General features: G+C 38.2%; 1 protein-coding gene across 3 annotated transcripts in view; it reads left to right on the top strand.

Annotated features, from left to right (window-relative positions):
- Dap3 (death associated protein 3) overlaps window positions 1-18970 on the top strand; it is a 35217-nt gene extending 16247 nt beyond the window's left edge. For 2 of the 3 annotated variants that reach the window (XM_046421557.2, XM_046421556.2), the window contains exons 2-13: window positions 1850-1903; window positions 4390-4512; window positions 6330-6431; window positions 8544-8652; window positions 8790-8882; window positions 10197-10327; window positions 12069-12149; window positions 12229-12387; window positions 13199-13258; window positions 13958-14047; window positions 16837-16954; window positions 18685-18970. In XM_046421557.2, the coding sequence (XP_046277513.1) occupies window positions 1862-1903; window positions 4390-4512; window positions 6330-6431; window positions 8544-8652; window positions 8790-8882; window positions 10197-10327; window positions 12069-12149; window positions 12229-12387; window positions 13199-13258; window positions 13958-14047; window positions 16837-16954; window positions 18685-18770 (1194 nt within the window). In that variant the 5' untranslated portion in view covers window positions 1850-1861 and the 3' untranslated portion in view covers window positions 18771-18970. Of the gene's footprint in view, window positions 1-1802; window positions 1904-4389; window positions 4513-6329; window positions 6432-8543; window positions 8653-8789; window positions 8883-10196; window positions 10328-12068; window positions 12150-12228; window positions 12388-13198; window positions 13259-13957; window positions 14048-16836; window positions 16955-18684 lie in introns of all 3 variants that reach the window. The other variant, XM_058571919.1, reaches the window with a different exon arrangement.
- The last annotated feature ends 446 nt before the right edge of the window (window positions 18971-19416 follow it).

Genomic DNA, 19416 nt, shown 5'->3' with positions numbered 1-19416 from the left:
CAGCCTGTTGTTGCTTTAAGAATTTTGGTCATAAGAAAGGTGGAAATGATTAAGCAAAATGAATTAACCATCTAGAATAATTTATTCTATCAGGGCGAGATAGTGGTTTTACTTTCTGTAATTTCAGTCACCCAAGTTAAACCATGATCCAAAAATCTTGAATGAAAAATTACAAAAATAAACAGTTTGCATGTTTTAAATTGTGTACCATTCTGAGAAGCTTGATGAAATTTTCTGCTTTCCTACAACTGAATCATCCCCCTGTCTAGTATATCCAAACTGTAATACTAATACATGCGCTACCCACCCATCAGTCACTTAGTAGCCATCTCAGTTAGGAGACCGAATGTCCTGATTGTTGAAGTGCTTCTTTTCAGGTGATGCTTATTTTACTTAGTGACGGTCCCTAAGTGCAAGAGTAGTGATGCTGGCAATTCAGATGTACCAAAGAAAAGCTGTCGGGGTCTTTCTTTAAGTGAAAATTCAGTAAGCCTGGGTTTTGTTTTCTTTTGTTTTTGAGGGGTGCTAGAGATTGAATCCATGGTCTTATACATGGTAGGCAAGTAGTCCACCGCTGGCCTTGCCCCCAGTTCCACAATAAGATATTTTGAGAAGGAGAGAGACTACATTCACATAACATTACATTATATTATTATAATTGTTCTTTTCAATTATTAGTTGTTAATCTGTTACTATGAATTGAACTTTATCATAGGGGTGTGTGTGTGTGTGTGTGTGTGTGTGTGTAAAAAAAAACAGTATCTATATGGTTTGGTACTTCTGGTTTCAGGAATCCACTGGAGATCTTGGTTCCTTATGTAAAAGGGGCAGAGGGCATATTGTATTCTAAACTTTAAGAGTTGAGGGTATACTTCAATGAAAGAACACTTGCCCAGCATGTGCAAAGCCCTGGGTTCAATCCCCAGTAAAAAAAAAAAACACATACACACACACACACACGCATACGCATCATTTGGCTCCTGAAAGATTGAGGTTTTTAGATTTAAAATTTCCTTTTATATATATTTTAGTTGTAGTTGGACACAATACCTTTATTTCATTTATTTTTATGTGGTGCCAAGGATCGAACCCAGGGCCTTGCACATGCTAGGCGAGTGCTCTACCGCTGAGCCACAACCCCAACCCCTATATTTAAAATTTATAACAAAAATAAATAAATATAACACATAACATAAAGTAATAAAATACTCATTTATCCATTATCTAGTGTTAATAGATCATTACCTGATGATTGTGTGCATTTGTGCATCCTTCCCCAATTGTTTCCCTTTCCTTCCTTCCTAAGAGTAACCATTTTTTTTAACTTTTTTCTTCCATTTCACTTGTTTCAGTTCTACTGCATATGAGTACATCCCCCAAATAATGAATGAAATTATATCATGCTAGATGTAATAGTTCTCACTCATTGCACATGTATGTGTTTTTCTAGTATAAACACCAAGAAGTAAAATATCAGGGTCACAGAGTTATACATTTTCATTTTTGCAAAGATAATCCCAAATATTTTTTCAAGGTATTTGTATTTATACTCCCAGTGGCAGTGTATGAAAATTCCCAGTATTTCTCAGGCTCTTGTAACATTTGCTGTTGTCTGACTTTTTCAGTTTCCCATGATGGTCATTGTAAATGTCATCTTGTTTTCAGGATTTTAGTTATCATCTCCCTGAAATGTAATGAGATTGAAAATTTATTGTGTTTATTAACCATTGATATTTCCTTTTCTGGAAACTTTCTTGTGCATATTCTAGATATTAATCCATTGTCTTTTTTGCATGTTTCAGGTATCTTTCCCAGTTGTGGCTTACCTTTTTACTTTTTTTTTTTAAAGAGTTCAGGGACAATGCTGAATGGGATAACAAAGCTTATCTCCAGGGGCCAGAGGGTAAGTCCTAACAGACCTGAACACTTTGTGCAAACTATCTGTAGGTAGATTTCTTGGTTTTAGGTAGCTTCATTACATCCAGAACAAATACTCTGGAGAACTTCAGCTGACTAGTATTTTAATTTACAAGTATGCACTCAAAAGAACAGGCACAATTCCAATTTTCTACCCATGAACTTCACTGCCAGTTGCTCTAAGTTTTCAGGTAACAGATCTCAGTAGAATAGTTGTGCATGAGAATTTACCGTGTGATAGGATATGTTTTTCAAAAAACATGGTTACGGGGCTTAGGATATAGCTCAGTTGGTACAGTGCTTGCCTTGCATGCACAAGGCCATAGGTTCAATCCCCAGCACCAAAAAAAAGAAAAAAAAGGTTAAGTTTAATTGCACTTATCCTTATTAATTTTTTTTCTTATTGGACTAATGATTATCTCCCTTAGTGAAGTATCTAAAACAAAAAAAATTTGCCTATTTAGACCTATAAATCTAATGGTAGAATGAAATCATATATTGGGGAGCAATCTGTGGCTTTACTTCATTCCTTTCATTTATTTACCAAAATAGCTTTTTCAGTACCTTTTATATGGCGGGTACTCAGAATTCTAAAATGGCTCATTTCACTATTATAGTTACTATTTAGAGAGCATTTCATTATGTGCTGGATACTGTGTTAACTGTGTTATTTTAATCCTCATGAGCAACCCATGAAGTAGATAATATCCCTATTTCAAATATGTAGGAACTAAAGATTAGAATGGCTAGGTAACTTACCTAAGAAATTGGCTGCAAAGTTATAAAGCCTAGATACCAAATCTGTCTGACTTTAAAGCTTATGACCTAATTATGGGGCCATATTGTACTTTATGCTCCACATACTCCAGAACCTCACAGTCCCGTAGTAGATTCATGAATAAATAATTTGTGTGGTATGGTACTGTTGCAGCACCCAGGAGTAGCACCTAACCTAGATTAGTTGAGTCCACAGGAAATCCTCCCAGAACTAAATCCTGAGGATGAGAAATGGCCAGAAGAGCATGTAATTACAGATTAAATTCTCTAGAAAAAGGAGCACTTCCTCCAGTATATTTTTTTCCTCTTCCTACCTCCAACCCCAGGATTTATTTATGAAGAAGTCTATATACATAAAATAGCATATTATTATAAAATGAAATAAAAGCAAAGATCAACAGTAGAATGAACTCTGGTCCCAGCTGAATATTACAAGGCTAAAATTGCTTCCTTAATACCAGATAACACTTGAGACTAGACTATAACGAGATATTGGAGAAAAGAATTTTGTTGGTGATTTTAGTTTGGTTCAAGTTGATCTTATATATTCGATATTGTTCTTGCAGGAATTGCATGATGTGCATTCTGGAATTGTGCAGAGGCAATTGTATATTTGGTTGTTTTTCCTAAAAACAAGATTAGCTGAGTGATGCCAATTATAACACTCTAAGAATTAAGGAATCCATTTATCTTTTAATTTGCTAGAAAAGGTGTAACTAAAAAGTCATCAAATTACTGTAGAAATAGCACCACCAAGTGGCCTTTGAATATTTTTGGTTTTCCACTTTTAAAAGACATGATGCTTTCTCTCCAGTACATAAACTTGAGTAGTATTAGTACAAAGGTAGATTAGACACATTACTTTATTGAGGTAATAAGCCCTTAATTCTTGTTTGTGTTTTTGTGTTCTCTGTAAGTGATCTTTTTTCCTGTTCCTGTATTTCCAAAGGGTTTTGAGGCAAGATAAGGGTTGGGGACAAAGTTTTATCTTCATGGGATACCTTCTCAACATGTAGCTCTTTCCCGTGCCCGCCCCCCCAAGGCAGTCTTGCTGTGTTGTCCAGACTGGATAAAATCCTGTGCTCAATGATCCTCCTGTTTCCCCCTTGAAGTATCTTAGATTACAAGCATGCCACTGCACACAGTAACATGTAGCTTTTAAGGTTGCCACCTCAGCGGGAAAAGGAGAGAATTTAGACCCACTTTTAATTGGTTTTGACTAGAACTGACACACAAGTTATTTCCACTCACAGCTCTTTAGCCAAAAGTAGTCACCTGACCCCAAACTATTTACAGTGGAGGCAGAGAAATGTAGAGGACTATTTGATGTGCTTCATCTACTGTGGAGCTAATTTACAATCGTACAAAATTGGAACACCCTATTACCTTATACCATTAATTTAAGTTGAAATCTATAGGTAATAGTTCGGAGGTTTCCTCTACAGTTTATTAAATTGCCTGTTAGGCAATTTGTTTTCATTGGCTAGATGCTGTATATACTTCCTCATTACATTTCTTTAAGGAAATATTTATTAGTAGGCACATGTACTTAGTATTTGTTGTATGATAGATATATATGTATATATATATATGTGACATTTTTTCCCTGTTGTAGATACAGCTTACATCCTTGGTGTTATAGCAAGTATAAAAAGCCTAATAATTTCAAAACACTAAAAATGCTTTCTTTTATAGTTGGATCCTAGATGTTTTTTGCACACTGGGACCCAGGCACCCCGAATCGCTGCTGCTCACCTAGAAAACCAGGCTCCAATTGAGAGTCCCAGAGCCATTTCCCGCACTAATGAAAGTGACCCGGTGAGTTGCTAATGTATATGTGAGGTATTTCATGAATTATACTTTGTGCTGATGTCTTCTTTTTACATATTAGGAAACCTGAAATTTAAGGAAACTAAGCAATTTTACATATATTCAAATCTCTATAACCCAAATATTCCCTGTCCCTGTCTGATATTAAGGTAACATAAAGTACTCAGTAAGTACTAAACTTATTATTGTTATTGATATTGTATGCAGGGTGGCAAAATTCTCCTTAAAGGACAAGCTTAATAGTTTAAGCTTGTGGGCTAGAATATGTCTGTCACGGTTACTCAGTGCCGCCATGAACAAATTAGGTGTGGTTGTGTTCCAATAAAATTTTATTTACTAAACACATGACCAAGGCCCAGCTCTGGTGTACCTCAATGATAGAACACTTACCTAGTGTTTATGGGGATCTGGGTTGGACCCCCAGCACCACCACACACAGACCCGGAAAAAAAAAATAATGACCAGCCTGGCACAGTGGTGCATGTGTGTAGTCCCAGGCACTCGAGAGACTGGGGCAAGAGGATCACAAGTTGAAACCAACCTGGGCAACTTGGTGGGATCCCATCTCCAAATAAAAAAAATAAAAGGTTTGGAGATGTAGCTTAATGGGCTCAATCCTCAGTACCAAAAAGAAGGAAAAAAGAAAAAAACAACCAGCCATAGCTTACCAAATCCTCATACGGAAAATCCTAAAGAAATCAAACTACTTGCTCAAAACTGCACAGCAGGGCAGGTAAATAACCCAGTTTTCCTAATAACCAATCTGGTATTATTTTCCACCTTTAAAATGGATTTCCAAGTATCTGGAGAGAAACCTAACTTGATTTGTTATTGGAAGAGTGACATCTGAAATGAAGTTCATCAGCAGAATCCAGATTCCAGCAGGATCCAGTTGCATTTTCCAGTCCGATTAAAGTAGATGGGTCGACTTCCTTTCTCCTTTCCCGGAGTTGTTGCTGCCTCTCATAAGTAAAATTAGTTGTGTGGTCCGTGCTTTAAGGTGAAGGGAACTGACACCTTTTTTGTCCCTGCACCTACCCCTCTGAGTCCTCCAATCTTAATATGGCTGTGTGAAATTTTAAAAAACTAAACCAGGTATGGTGTTGCACTCCTGTAATTCCAATGGCTTGGGAGGCTGAGGCAGGAGGATCACAAATTCAAGGCCAGTCTCACTCAACAGCTTAGTGAAACCCTGTCTCCAAATAAATAAGATCTGGGGATGTAGCTCAGTGGTAAAGCACCTCTGAGTTCAATCCCCAGTACCAATAAATAATTAACTAATTAAACTTTTTAAAAATAACTCCCTATCCAAAATGTCATCTCAATAGAATGTATTTTAAATGCGTCTCTAGCATTCATCTATTTTTCACAAGCACAGAATGAAATAGAATAAATGAATGAAGTCACTGATGTATCTTTCAGCTTCTTCTATAATTGTAGTCCCTTTCCTTGCCAATTCATCTGGGGTTTCTATGGAAACAGCAGCATGCAGATGATTTTGTCACATGACTGGAGCATCTCTATACACACCACCAAAGAATCCAGATGGCAAAAATTATCTCTGTTACCTCCACATCTAGAGTTTATTTGCTGAACAAGTGGCTTTATCATTCAGGTTACAACCTTATAGTATATACAGGATTTAGAGACAACAACCAGCAGTTTTGACTAAGATAAGTAAAAGATATTTTCCAGCTCTGAGAAATGAGTGTTTCCCCAGTGTGGTCTAATAGACCCTATTCACTTTGTAAAGTCAGTATCACTTGTGTGTCCCCATTACAGCTGTTTACATTTTTATTTCCTAGGCCAAGCATGGGGAGCAGCAGGAGGGCCAGCACTATACCATCCCCCTCCAGGATTTGAAGACTGTATTTCCCCATGGCCTGCCTCCTCGATTTGTAATGCAGGTGTGCAAAACAGAATGGAACTGGTGAGGTCCCAGAACGCAAGCCAGTGATAGCAAAGGGGAGGGATTAAATGAGTAGAAAACTATAAAATTTGAACTTGAAAACTGATAAATTTGGGCTGGGGATGTGGCTCAAGCGGTAGCGCGGTCGCCTGGCATGCGTGCGGCCCGGGTTCGATCCTCAGCACCACATACAAACAAAGATGTTGTGTCTGCCGAAAACTAAAAAATAAATATTAAAAAAAATTCTCTCTCTCTCTCTCTCTCTCTCTCAAAAGAAAAAGAAAAACTGATAAATTTAGCTATTTTGTGAATGGTACGGTTTCTTTATTTTAAAGCTAATGTTTTATCTTCTGCCAACTATAAGTTCTTTGTGGAACTAGGTAAATATTCTTATGTAAATAACAAGGCATTTTTTCCTTGTTATCCACTGATGTTCAAATAATTATTTTAAATGAATTTAATATTTGCCTTAGAAGAATATTATTAATGTGCTACACAAAAGCAAAATATATTCCTGAGCTAAATGGAAGCTATTTTGATTAGCTGCTTCATTGTTCGTTTTCATTCTCAAATATTTTCAGAAAATATTGTTTTGTGGCCATAATTTCAACCCAGAAGTATGTAATCCTAGGAGCCAACAGGTGCAATGGTGCATGTTTGTAATCCCAGCCACTTGGAAGGCTGAGACAGGAGGACGGCAAATTCAAAGCCAGCCTCAGCAAAAAGTGAGGCGCTAAGCAACTCAGTGAGACCCTGACTCTAAATAAAATACAAAATAGAGCTGGGGATGTGGCTCAGTGGTCGGGTACCCCTGAGTTCAATCCCAATACCTAAAAAACAAAAAACAAAAAAAAAGGAGAGAGTGTAATCTTAAGTTTGGGATATGATGTAGCTTAGTGGCAGAGTATTTGCCTAGCATGTGTGAGGCCCTGGGTTCAGTTCCTCGCATATATATATATATATATATATATATATATATATATATATAGAGAGAGAGAGAGAGAGAGAGAGAGAGAGAGAGAGAGAGAGACAGAGACAGACAGACATTGGGAAAATTCATGATTAAATGCAACCCTGGCTTTTTGGCACAATTGTTCTTCCTATTAGCACCTACTGGGTTTTTGTTACTGTTTGTTTTGTTTTTGAGACATGGTCTCGCTATGTTGCTCAGGCCAAACTCCTGGGCTCAAGTGATCCTCCTGTCTAAAGCCTCCCAAGAAGCTGAATTATTTTTAGCACCAGAAATTATTCCTTCTTCTCCAGGCATAGTGACTTAGCTGTCAATTCCTATACAAACCCAATTCTTTTTCAGGGGAGATTTCTCTCAAAAATACCAGCACTAGTACTGCAAATGTAGCTTATTGGTAGATGGTGTGCTTACAAGTGGGAGGCCCTGGGTTCTGTCCCCAGCACCAGAAAAGAAAAAATATTCTAACACTATTTTAAACTTCATCTGATATATTTGCAAATAATATTTGTTAAATATTTGTTCTTAGTTGATATACATACTTTCATAACATATCAATCAGTGCTTACCAAATTTTTCTACCAAAGTATTCTGGTGGCATAAGGGTAATGAACACAAAAAATCTGATGCATACTGATGTATGCTTGTGATGTGGGATATGTCCTGGTAGGTGAGGGATAGCTAACCAGACCTCCTGAGCTGCCATGTATAAAGTTCTAAAGAAAAGCATAGCTGGTTGTAATGATAAGAATTAACTAAAAATAACTGTGGAAGAATATTTATTGAATGTTCACCATGAATCAAATAATTTGTTAAACATTTTATATGCTTTTAATACTTAAGTATTAAAAGATCTTAGTTATTCCTAGATTCCATTTAACTAGTGTAATATTTAGGCATTATTAACAAAGAATAAACAAAAGCTGACTGTTATGTTATTTGGTGTGGAATAACATGTTTTAGGGTTTTGCTAAATCATATGGGTTGATTTTCAAATTCAGTACCAATCCAACCTTTGTTAACTGAATAAATTTAAAATATTCAATTTAGTGCTCTTAGTTGCCATATTAGGCTTAGTGTATATACTGAGTGATGAAAAGTTCTATAGCCCACCTTCTCCTTCCTGCTTCTCTGTTTTCATAGGTGAAAACATTTGGTGAAGCTTGCCTGATGATACGAAAACCAGCCCTAGAGCTTCTGCATTATCTGAAAAACACCAATTTTGCTCATCCAGCTGTGCGGTATCTTTTCTGTATCCTTTCCTGCCTGCCTGGGTCATCTTGAACCAGTGTTTTCTCCCCTCATGAGCAGAAAGAAGAAATGTAAGAGTGCTGTTGATAGTAAAAGTATCCCTTCTGGTGATGTTTTCTTTAACAAGAAGTACATTAGATGGGGAGAAGGGAACAGGCAAAACCCTCAGTCTTTGTCATGTTATTCATTTCTGTGCCAAGCATGATTGGTTGATACTGCATATTCCAGATGGTAAGAACTTGCTGTGTGTCTTGTGTATGTCAGGGCCAGTCCCCTTACTGTGGCAGCAGTGCAACTTTGATCTACAATAGGGCTCATCTGCTGAAAGAAAAGCCTTTGCTAGTTCATCATGATTTCTTCATGATGTTAGTATCAAGCAGGTTACAAGGTATAGTCAATGTCACAAGAGGAAATGTGGCTAAAATCTTCCTAAAGCCTTTGATATTTAATGCCCAAGAGCATGAAGTTCCACCTTTAAGATCACCACAGGGTTTAAGAGAGAAGGTCTCCCTATGTTACCTGGGCTGCCTTTGAACTCTTGGGCTCAAGCAATCTTCTTGCCTCCACCTCCAGACAACAGTCCTATGCCAACAAGCCCAGCGACCATTACTTTTTTTTTTTTTCTTGTCCTTAGAATTAAACCCCGCCACATGCAATATAAGCACTCTAGCCCTATTATATCCCTAGTCTTTTTTTTTTTTTTAATTTGATAGTGAGAACAGGGTCTCCCTGATTTGCCCAGGATGACCTCAAACCTGCCTCAGCCTCCTGACTAGTTGGAATTACAGGTTTGAGTCACCCACCACACCTGGCTCAAATATCCTTTTTTGTTCAATGTTGTGTGCATTCTCATTTTCTGACTTGCCTTTAAAAACTGTCAGTAAGCAGAAGTGACATTTAATCTACTTGGTACGTCTTATGTGTTGATTATAATGATAATGTTTAGTCTCTGGTGGACCAGATCAAAAAAAGTAAATCTCTGAAGCAAGATGACTTTAAAAAATGTATATGGGGGCCTGGGCTGGGGCTCAGCAGTAGCACACTTGCCTGGCACGTGTGAGGCACTGGGTTTGAGTCTCAGCACCACCTTTAAAATAAATAAAGGTCTATCGACAACTAAAAAACTATTTTTTAAAAAAAATGTATATTGGGAACCAAGTAAATCTGAGTGACTCAGGAGGCTGAGACAGAAGATTGCAAGTTCAAGGCCAGCCTTTTCTGAGCCCCTTTCTCAAAATTTTAAAAGTAAATAAAAAGGACTGGGGGATATAACTCAGTGGTAAAGCTTCCCTGAGTTCGATCCCTAGTACTAAGAGGGAGAGAGAGAGATATGGACGGTCTAAGGAATGTTGTTCTGTGGTAGAGCACTTGCCTAGCATACTGAAACCATGGTTCCATTCTTAGTGCTGGGAAAAAAAAAAAATAGGGAGATAGATTAGATAGAGATATGGGAAATTGAAGTCTTTTCCCATAACTTAAGATATATAGAGTATTTTGAGTTGATGATAGTCAGTTCCTGCCTTGTTTGTTTCGTCCCCTTTTTAGCTCATCTTTGGGTGAAAAATTGCCGGGATCTTCTGCAGTCTACCTACAATAAACAGCGCTTTGATCAACCTTTAGAGGCTTCAACCTGGCTGAAGAATTTCAAAATTGCAAACGAACGCTTCCTCAGCCAGGTAACTAGACTTGGGCAAGTTTGGTGCTAGATGGTCTTTTTTTTTTTTTTTTTAATTAGTTGCTCAGAACATTACAATGATCTTGACATATCATACATTTGATTCAAATGGGGTATGTAATCTTATTTTTCCACGTGTACAGTTTGCAGGATCACATTGGTTATACAGCCTCATTTATACATAGGGCCATACTAGTGTCTATTATATTCTACTGCCCTTCCTATACCCCCCTCCCCTCCCATCACCTCTTTCTACCCAATCTACTGTGACACATTTCTCTCTCTTTTTTTTCTTCCCCCTCACACCATCTTATATGTAATTTTGCAAAACAATGAGGGTCTCCTACCAGCTAAATGGTCTTTATATAGATTATCTTCTTTGTGTACTGAAAACATGGTAGACTATGAAGAATTGATAATTTGATTTGGAATAGATATACTATTTTATTTCTTTCATTTATTTTTCTCACAGTGGGCTCACAATTTGAAATTCATTTATCCAGGGGAAATAAAGACACAACAGTAAACTGTTCTCATATAGTGGGGAGCAGAATAAAATCCAAATTGATTCACTGACTTTTCCAAGATATAGCCTCACATTCTTCATAAGCACACTTCCACGTACATAATTTTCTTCAGATAAGATACTTTGGGGAGCCAGACATGGTGATGCACGCCTGTAAGCCCAGCGGCTTGGGTGGCTGGGACTGGAGAATCGCTGATGCAAAGCCACCCTCGGCAGTAGCAAGGCACTAAGCAACTCAGTGGGACCCTGTCTCTAAATATAATACAAAATAGGGCTCAGTGGTTGAGTGTCTGAGTTCAATCCCCAGTACTTTGGATACTTTGGGGAGCCCAGACAGAAGCACATACTTAGAATCCCATTAACTCAGAAGGCTGAGACAGGAGGATCACAAGTTCAAGGCCAGATTTAGCAACTTAGTGAGACTCTGTCTCAGCATAAAAAGATCTAGGGATGTAGTTCAGTGGCTAAAGTACCCTTGAGTTCAGTCCTTATTGTCATGGGGGCAGGGCGGGGAGATGTATAGATAAAATTGTTCTTCATTCCAGTTTATTGGATATGATCTCTAGCTTATAGCTCTTTAACTCGGAGTACAAAGACTCTCCTAGGCTGAGCATAGTGGCACACACCTATAATGCCAATAATTTGGGGGTCTGAGGCAGGAAGATCAAAGGCCAGTTTGGGTAACACAGCAAGACCTTGTCTCAAAATTTTTAAAAAGGGCTAGGGAATTGTAGAGAACTTGCCCAGCATGTGTGATGCCCTGAATTCACTCTCCAGCACCACAAAAGAAAAAGTTGGGCATGATGGTCCACTCTTGCAGCTCCAGCACTCAGGAAGTTAAGGCAGAAGGGTCATTTGATCCCATGTGTTTGAGACCAATCTGGGCTACATAGGGAGACCCTGTCTCCCAAAAAAAAAAAAAAAAAAAAGCAGATGCTAAGGCCTTAAAGTTAAGTTTTGGACTTTTTTTTAGTCAGAATCAATCCATTCTCCCTCCCTCCATCTCTCCCTTCCTTCTTTCATTTTCCAAAGCTCCAGGCAGAAATGGCTTGGAAAATATTCCCTTATGTGATGGAGTCTTTTACAGGAACTGAGAAATAGATTAAAACTCATTTCTGTTAACCTTAGCCTCCCATCTTCTAGAACGTGGATGGGTTCCACCTTAGGCAAAACAATCTTTTGTTATTGTTGTTGTTTTTACTTTGTTTCTTTTTAGATAAAAGTTCAAGAGAAATATGTCTGGAATAAGAGAGAAATCACTGAGAAAGGCAGTCCTCTGGGAGAAGTGATTGAACAGGTATAAAAACATTAGCTGTGGATCATGTCATAACCAAAGAAGGCCTCCCATGGCACTCTAAGCCTCTGTCTCCCTGCAGGGTCTGACCCGCGTGAGAAATGCCACAGACGCAGTTGGGATCGTGATGAAGGAGCTAAAGATGCAAAGTTCTTTGGGAATGTTTCGCCTCCTGGTGGCAGTGGATGGAATCAATGCCCTTTGGGGAAGGACCACATTAAAAAGAGAAGATAAAACCCCAGTGAGAAGACTTGATCCTGGTTTCTCTGATTTCTGGCTGCATCATGTACAGAGGCTGTGGCTTAGCCGTGTAGACTTAGACAATGTATTTACTTGCTGTGAGGGTTTGAATTAAGATACAGAGAGGAAATAACCCAGAAGGAGAAGGGGACACGAAAGGTACCACCATGCATTGAAAACTGAGGGAGAGTTCTCTTTTTTTTGTTGTTTTCCCTTGTTACCAGGGATTGAAATCAGGAGGATCCTACCACTGAGCCACATCCCCAATCATTGGGATTACAGGCATGCGCCACTGAGCAGCCTTTCTTTTTCTTTTCTTTTCTTTTGTTTGCAGGACTGGAGCTTCATCCTCAGCCAGACCTTTTTATTTTGAGACTGGGTATCACTAAGTGGGTGAGGATCTCACTAAATTGCAAAGTGTGACGTTAAACTTGTGATCCTCCTGCCTCAGCTTCCCAAATTGCTGGTATTATAGGCATGCACCACTGCACCCAGTTCTTTGTTAATTTTTTCTTTCTGTTAGCTTTTTAAAGAAAAGCTGTGGTTCTAAGTGGAGAAGATCAGAAACATCAAGGAGAAGGGGGTGGGTGTAGTGCTGTAGTTGTTTTTCTCTCTTAGTAAATATTTTTAATCTCCAGAAGCATAGCAAATCTTGGGCCAGAAACTAACATAGCTTGTCCCAAAGGGATATGTTCAGGTACCTTGACTGCATAATAATAATTGAGAATTTTTTTTTATTATTATCAATTCAGTTGTTTCAAGAGAACTTCTAGGAAAAAAGTAATTATCTATTTCTCATTGCCAACATGCAGATTGCTCCAGACGAACTAGCACTTATTCACAACCTGAGGAAGATGATGAAAAATGACTGGGTATGTGCATATGAACGATTTGCACATTGCAGAAAGAATTGGGTTTTCATTTTAAACATATTTTACTACTTCATAACCAATAATACCTTCAGGTCACTAATTTTATGGCCAGAATGTTCTTTTACTTTATGTAATTCCTACAATTGTACCAAGTTAGGAGTTAGGTCTGCATTAAAATCTGTTCATTTGGGGCTGGGGTTGTGGCTCAGTGGTAGAGTGTTCGCCTAGCACGTGCGAGGCCCTGGGTTCGATCCTCTGCACCACATAAAAATAAACAAAATAAAGGTATTGTGTCCAACTACAACTAAAAAAAAAAAAAATTTAAATAAAGATATTGTATTCACCTAAAACTAAAAGAAAATTTAATATTTTTTGTAGCTATAAATGGATACAATACCTTTATTTTATTTATTTATATTTATATGGTGCTGAGGATCGAACCCAGAGCCTCACACGTGCTAGGCAAGTGCTCTACCACTGAGCTACAACTCCGGCCCCAATCATTACTAAACTGGTGCACGATTTTTTTTAAAAAGCTTCACATAATGGTCACAACTTCCCTCCCACCCCGAAAAAAAAAATAGCATAAAATCTGCAACGATTATACAGTGATACACAGTATTTAAATATTGGCCTAATTTTATTTGCAATTCTACTTTTATGTCTTCTTTGACTTTTTCTTATTCTTCTTTATTTCAGCACGGAGGTGCCATTGTGTTGACTTTAAGCCAAACTGGATCTCTCTTTAAGCCCCGGAAAGCATACCTGCCGCATGAGTTGCTGGGAAAGGTTAAGTTATAGAAGAATTCATTGCCTCTTAGATGATCATTCTGAGTAGAGAGAGAGCTCTTTTTAAGTCTACTTATTTTGACATTATTTCAGAAAAATCATATTCTTCTACCCCAATATCTTTTTCTTAAAAAACAAAGATAGAATTCTAATACATAACCATAGCATTCTTATCCAGTCAGGAAACTGATATAAACCTTTGATCTAATCTGTAAGTCTTACTCAGAGTTTGCCAGTTAATCCAATATCCCACTATAGAAAAAGAAGAACCTGGATGATGTTCACTTGTCATGTCTGTTTGGTCACCTTTAATCTGTGGTGGTTCCTCAGCCTTTTATCTTTTATAATCTTAAGATTTCTATTTTTCAAAAGTACATGCCAGGGCCCAGGGCTGTAGCTCAGTGGCAGAGTACTTGCCTAGCAGGTGTGAGGCACTGGGTTCAATCCTTAACACCACATAAAAATAAATAAAATGAAGGCATGCGTCCATCTACAACTACAAAAAAAAAAGTACATCACTACTTTCTTTGTAGGTTATTTTATGAGCTTGTCTGATGTTTCCTCACAAGTAGAAGTGATAATAGAAGTAAAAATGTGCCAGGCACATGCTTGTAATCCCAGCATCTCAGGAGGCTGAGGCAGAAGGATTGTGAGTTCAAAGCCAGCCTCAACAACTTAGGGTCTTGCTGACCCTATCTCTAAATAAAATGTAAAAAAAAGGCTGGGGATGTGACTCAGTGGTTAAGTACTCCTGGGTTTAATTTCCATACCAAAAAAAAAGTAGTAGTAAAAATGTGTCTTCTCTGTGCAGCTTATCAAAAGGAACATGAGGGGGCTGGGGTTGTGGCTCAGTGGGTAGAATACTTGCCTCTGACTCATGGGGCACTGGGTTTGATCCTCAACACCACATAAAAATATGTAAATAAAGATATTGTGTCCATCTACAACTAAAATATATATTAAAAAGGAGCATGAAATCTGTTTATCCCATTACTGATAATGTTAATTTTGAACACCTACTTTAGATGATATTCATCTGGCTTCTCCTCGGTAATTATTCTCCCTTTGGAATTAATAAGTATCTTTTTTTTTTAAGAATTTTAATATTTATTTTCTAGTTTTCAGCGGACACAACATCTTTGTATGTGGTGCTGAGGATCGAACCCAGGCCGCACGCATGCCAGGCGAGCGCGCTACCGCTTGAGCCACATCCCCAGCCCTAATAAGTATCTTGAGGAGATATACTTTCAGGCTAGATAAATTTCCTATTACTTCCACCTACTTATCCATTAGATTAGTGATTCTTTGCTAAATGTTATTATGGTAATGGCCAAGTGGAGATTTCTCTAAACCTATTATTTCTTCTAAATATATCACTTGGCTTTCTATTAGAAATTTTCTGTTCCCCTTATATATTTATTTGTTACAGTGTAGATTTGTAAATTCATTTTTAATAGGTGCTGAGCCTTTACTATCATTCTTATTTACATGCTCAAATTATTCCAGTGTTACCATGGATGCTTCCTTTAGGCTAGTTGCTATGACCCATCATTTCTTTTAGCACTTCTTTATTTCCTGGCACAAGAATGTTTCCAGATTCCCTTGTACTTCCCATGCCCTCTTCCTAGAATTAGTCATTTCTAGCCTTGGTTTGTTTCAGAAAATGGTTTTTAGAAACCAAGACCTTAGAGCTACTGGGGTATCATTTCTTCTAGCCCTTCTCAGCAAAGCTAGTAACGAGGCATGGTGTTTACATGTAGTGTGTGTATTCTTCTCTAATGAACTATAAATCCATACTTACACTTGCCAGTTCCATGCTAGAATAGCATTCATTGTTCCCTTCCCCTTTTCCATATTTGTCTCATCTATAAGAAATCTCTTCTCATTAGCCACAACTTATTTACTTACTAACTTAATCCTAAAATATGGTTTAAAAGTTTCAGATTTGTGGGCTGGAGTTGAAGCTTAGTGGTAGAGCACTTGCCTTACACGTATGAGGCACTGGGTTCAATCCTCAGCACAACATAAAAAAATAAACAAACAAAATAAAGTAATTGTATCCATCTACACAGTATTTTGTATATACAAAAAGTTTCATATTTGCTCACCCTCAACTCATATAGAAGCTGCAAACTAGAGTTCAATATTTTCAAGTTTTCATCTTGAGTCAAAAAAGATGTGTAGTCAGATATTCTTTTCAGAAGTTACATGGCTTGGGCTGGGGCTGTAGCTCAGTGGTAGAGCACTTGCCTTGAACATGTGAAGCACTGGGTTTGATCCTCAGCAACACATAAAAATATTGTGTCCTTCTACAACTAAAAAAAAAAATATTAAAAAAAAAAAAAAGACGTTACTTGCTCTAGTTCCCTTCCCCTTCTCCTATGTTAAATTCAGAATATAATTTGATTGATCCACTATTTCTAATTATGTTCCACTTAGGGTCTTTTTTCCCACTTGTTAATTTTAATTTCCTTTTTTCCCATTCAAAATTTTTTATGAGTTCATTATAGTTATACATAATGATGGGATTGGTTGTTACATATTCATATACAATATAACAATATTTTGGCCTAACTTGATTCCAGAAGTCAGAGCTCTCAAAAATACAGTTTACTCAGACAAGCGGTGTCCCCCATATTTCTGCAGATTTGTAGAAAGTGGGGTAGCCAGAGAAAGAGGAGTAAGAAGAATAGAAGAAAATAAAAACACTGCCCTCAAAGTGCTTAAGTAGAATTTCTCTTTCTCCTGATAGGTCACTTAACTAATATTGTACCCTTTCTCTTCTCCAGGAAGGATTTGATGCCCTGGATCCCTTTCTTCCCATTTTGGTTTCCAGTTATAACCCAAAGGAATTTGAAAGTTGTATTCAGTATTATTTAGAGAATAATTGGCTACAACATGAAAAAGGTCAGTTGTTTAATTTTCTCCTATCAGAGCTTGGTGTTCAAAGTAGAATCCCACTCATTCAGAGCCTCACCCTCTTGTTCCATCAGCACTGAGAAGAAAGGTGTTGGTGGGTAGCTAAGTTGGGGTATTTTCTTTTTCGGGGAAAGAGTCCTAGGGATTGAACTCAGGGTTTACTTGACCACTGAGCTACATCACAAGCCCTATTTTGTATTTTATTTAGAGACAGGGTCTCACTGAGTAGCTTAGCGCCTCGCTTTTGGTGAGGCTGGCTTTGAACTCGCAATCTTCCTGACTCAGCCTTCCAAGCTGCTGGGATTATAGGTGTGCACCACCACACAGCCTACTTTTTTTTGTTTTGCTGTGCTTTTTGTGATGCTGAGGATTGAACCCAAGGCCTTGTGCATGCAAGGCAAGCACTCTACCAACTGTGCTATACCCCAGCCTCAGACTAAGTTTATAATTTACAAAGGAAATTATATCTCTCCCCAAATTCTCATCTGGTCCAAAATAAAATGTTAATGCAAAAAGCTGGAGGCAACGCTGCCAGGCATGGGGGTTTCTCGCCTGTAATCCCAGCTGCTCAGGAAGTTGAGGCAGGAGGATCATGAGTTCAAAGCCAGACTCAGCAACTTAGTGAAGCCTTAAGCAACTCAGCAAGACCCTGTCTCTAAATATATTTTTAAAAGGGCTGGGATGTGGCCCGGTTGTTGAGTGCCCCTGGGTTCAATGCGCAGTACCAAAAAAAAAATGGAGGCAAAACCCCATCCAGCTGGGGCTGGGGATGTGGCTCAAGCGGTAGCGTGCTCGGCTGGCATGCCTGGGGCCCGGGTTCGATCCTCAGCACCATATACAATCAAAGATGTTGGGTCTGCCGAAAACTAAAAAATAAATATTAAAAAAAAAATTCTTTCTCTCTTTTAAAAAAAAAAAAAACCATCCAGCCACTGGGCGTTTTCCAGGTGTTTGGATTATGCCATACTCTCATTATTGGTTTATTCATTCAGCAAATTTCAGATGAGAAATTCATGTGCTGTGACAGTCCCACAATAATTCACCTTGTGTAAGAGGCTACCCCAACACCAAAGCAAATCTTTGCCATAGCGATCTATTATATGTAAAGAAATTGTTGCTTCTTAATACCAAATGTTTTCTTTTGTTTGTTTGTTATGTTGTTGTTGGTTTTACTCAATATATTTTATTTTTATGTGGTACTGAGGATTGAACCCAGGCCCTTGCAAACCGCGCCCCCCCCCCAAAATGTTTTTTTTTTATATTTATTTTTTAGTTGTAGTTGGACACAATAGGTTTATTTTATTTATTTATTTACTTTTCTGTGGTGGTGAGGATCGACCCTAAGGCCTCACACATGCTAGGTGAGCGCTCTACCACTGAGCCACAACCCCAGCTCTCTTACTACCAGATTTGATGCCCTTTGACTGGAAGCATTTTAGGTATTCATTTAGGTTTGCCTCACCTCTGGATATCCGAGGGTATATAAAGGAAAAATAAAGGGTTTTTCTATCACTAGATAATAGAGAGTTAGGATATTGGAGAGGAAAGAATAAAAGTAGCTGCAGCATTGTAGGTGGGAAGCACAGAGACGTGTGATCTGGGGAGGAATATGTCTGAACATAATCTAGATAAGGGAGGCTCTGACCACTGGAGTTTTCTGGAGGGATACAGAACAGCAGGAGGAATTTTTGACTTCACTGTGTTTGACTCCATTATAGCTCCTACAGAAGAAGGGAAGAAGGAGCTGCTATTTCTAAGTAATGCCAACCCTGGGCAACTGGAACGTCTCTGTGCCTACCTATGAGCCATGGTCATTATGTGGATGGAAGACAGTGGACATTTCCTTAATGCTGCACCCAGTCCCGGAGAACTCCCTAGCACTCAGGTAGATTAGCCAGGACTGCCGTGGGCTATGCACCTTCTTTGAAATGGGTTCCTTACAAAATGACTGTGAACATATGGTAAGATTTCCCCTTGTTCCTAAAAATAAAATCATTTTTTGAATGTGGTTTTCATATTTAAGATAACAATGGTTCTTTTCCTTAAAAAAATAAAATTAAATGTTTTTCTTAAAGTGTTGTATTCAACTTAAGAGCCTTCAGATTAGCCAAATTGAATTTATCTGACTCAGTTCTATAGAAGTTTCCAGTAGTTCTGACTACTGATCAAGAGATCAAGATTCACAGCCTAACTTCTCCCACCCAAACACACCACTCACTTCCTACTTACACTTTTATCTTTGATTCCAAGGGGGTGACTGAGCCCCAGCTGAGTATCTGGCAGCTTTAATATGGTACAGCTCTTTCCCATGTGTTCCTGGGAGAATTAAGCACTAAATCCCACCCGCATACATCGTGTAGAGTGAATTATCTTTAATGCCCTCAGAGCAAATTATCTGTGTACTGCCCAGGGGAGAATAGAGAAAGTAGTGATTCAAATCACTTACAGTG

Source organism: Marmota monax, unplaced genomic scaffold (assembly GCF_021218885.2).
Source record: "Marmota monax isolate L192 unplaced genomic scaffold, Marmota_monax_Labrador192_F-V1.1 WCK01_AAM20220418_F8-fsc00108, whole genome shotgun sequence".
NCBI lineage: Eukaryota > Metazoa > Chordata > Mammalia > Rodentia > Sciuridae > Marmota > Marmota monax.
The sequence above is the reverse complement of the archived record's forward strand: the minus strand, read 5'-3'. Positions and strand labels throughout refer to the sequence as shown.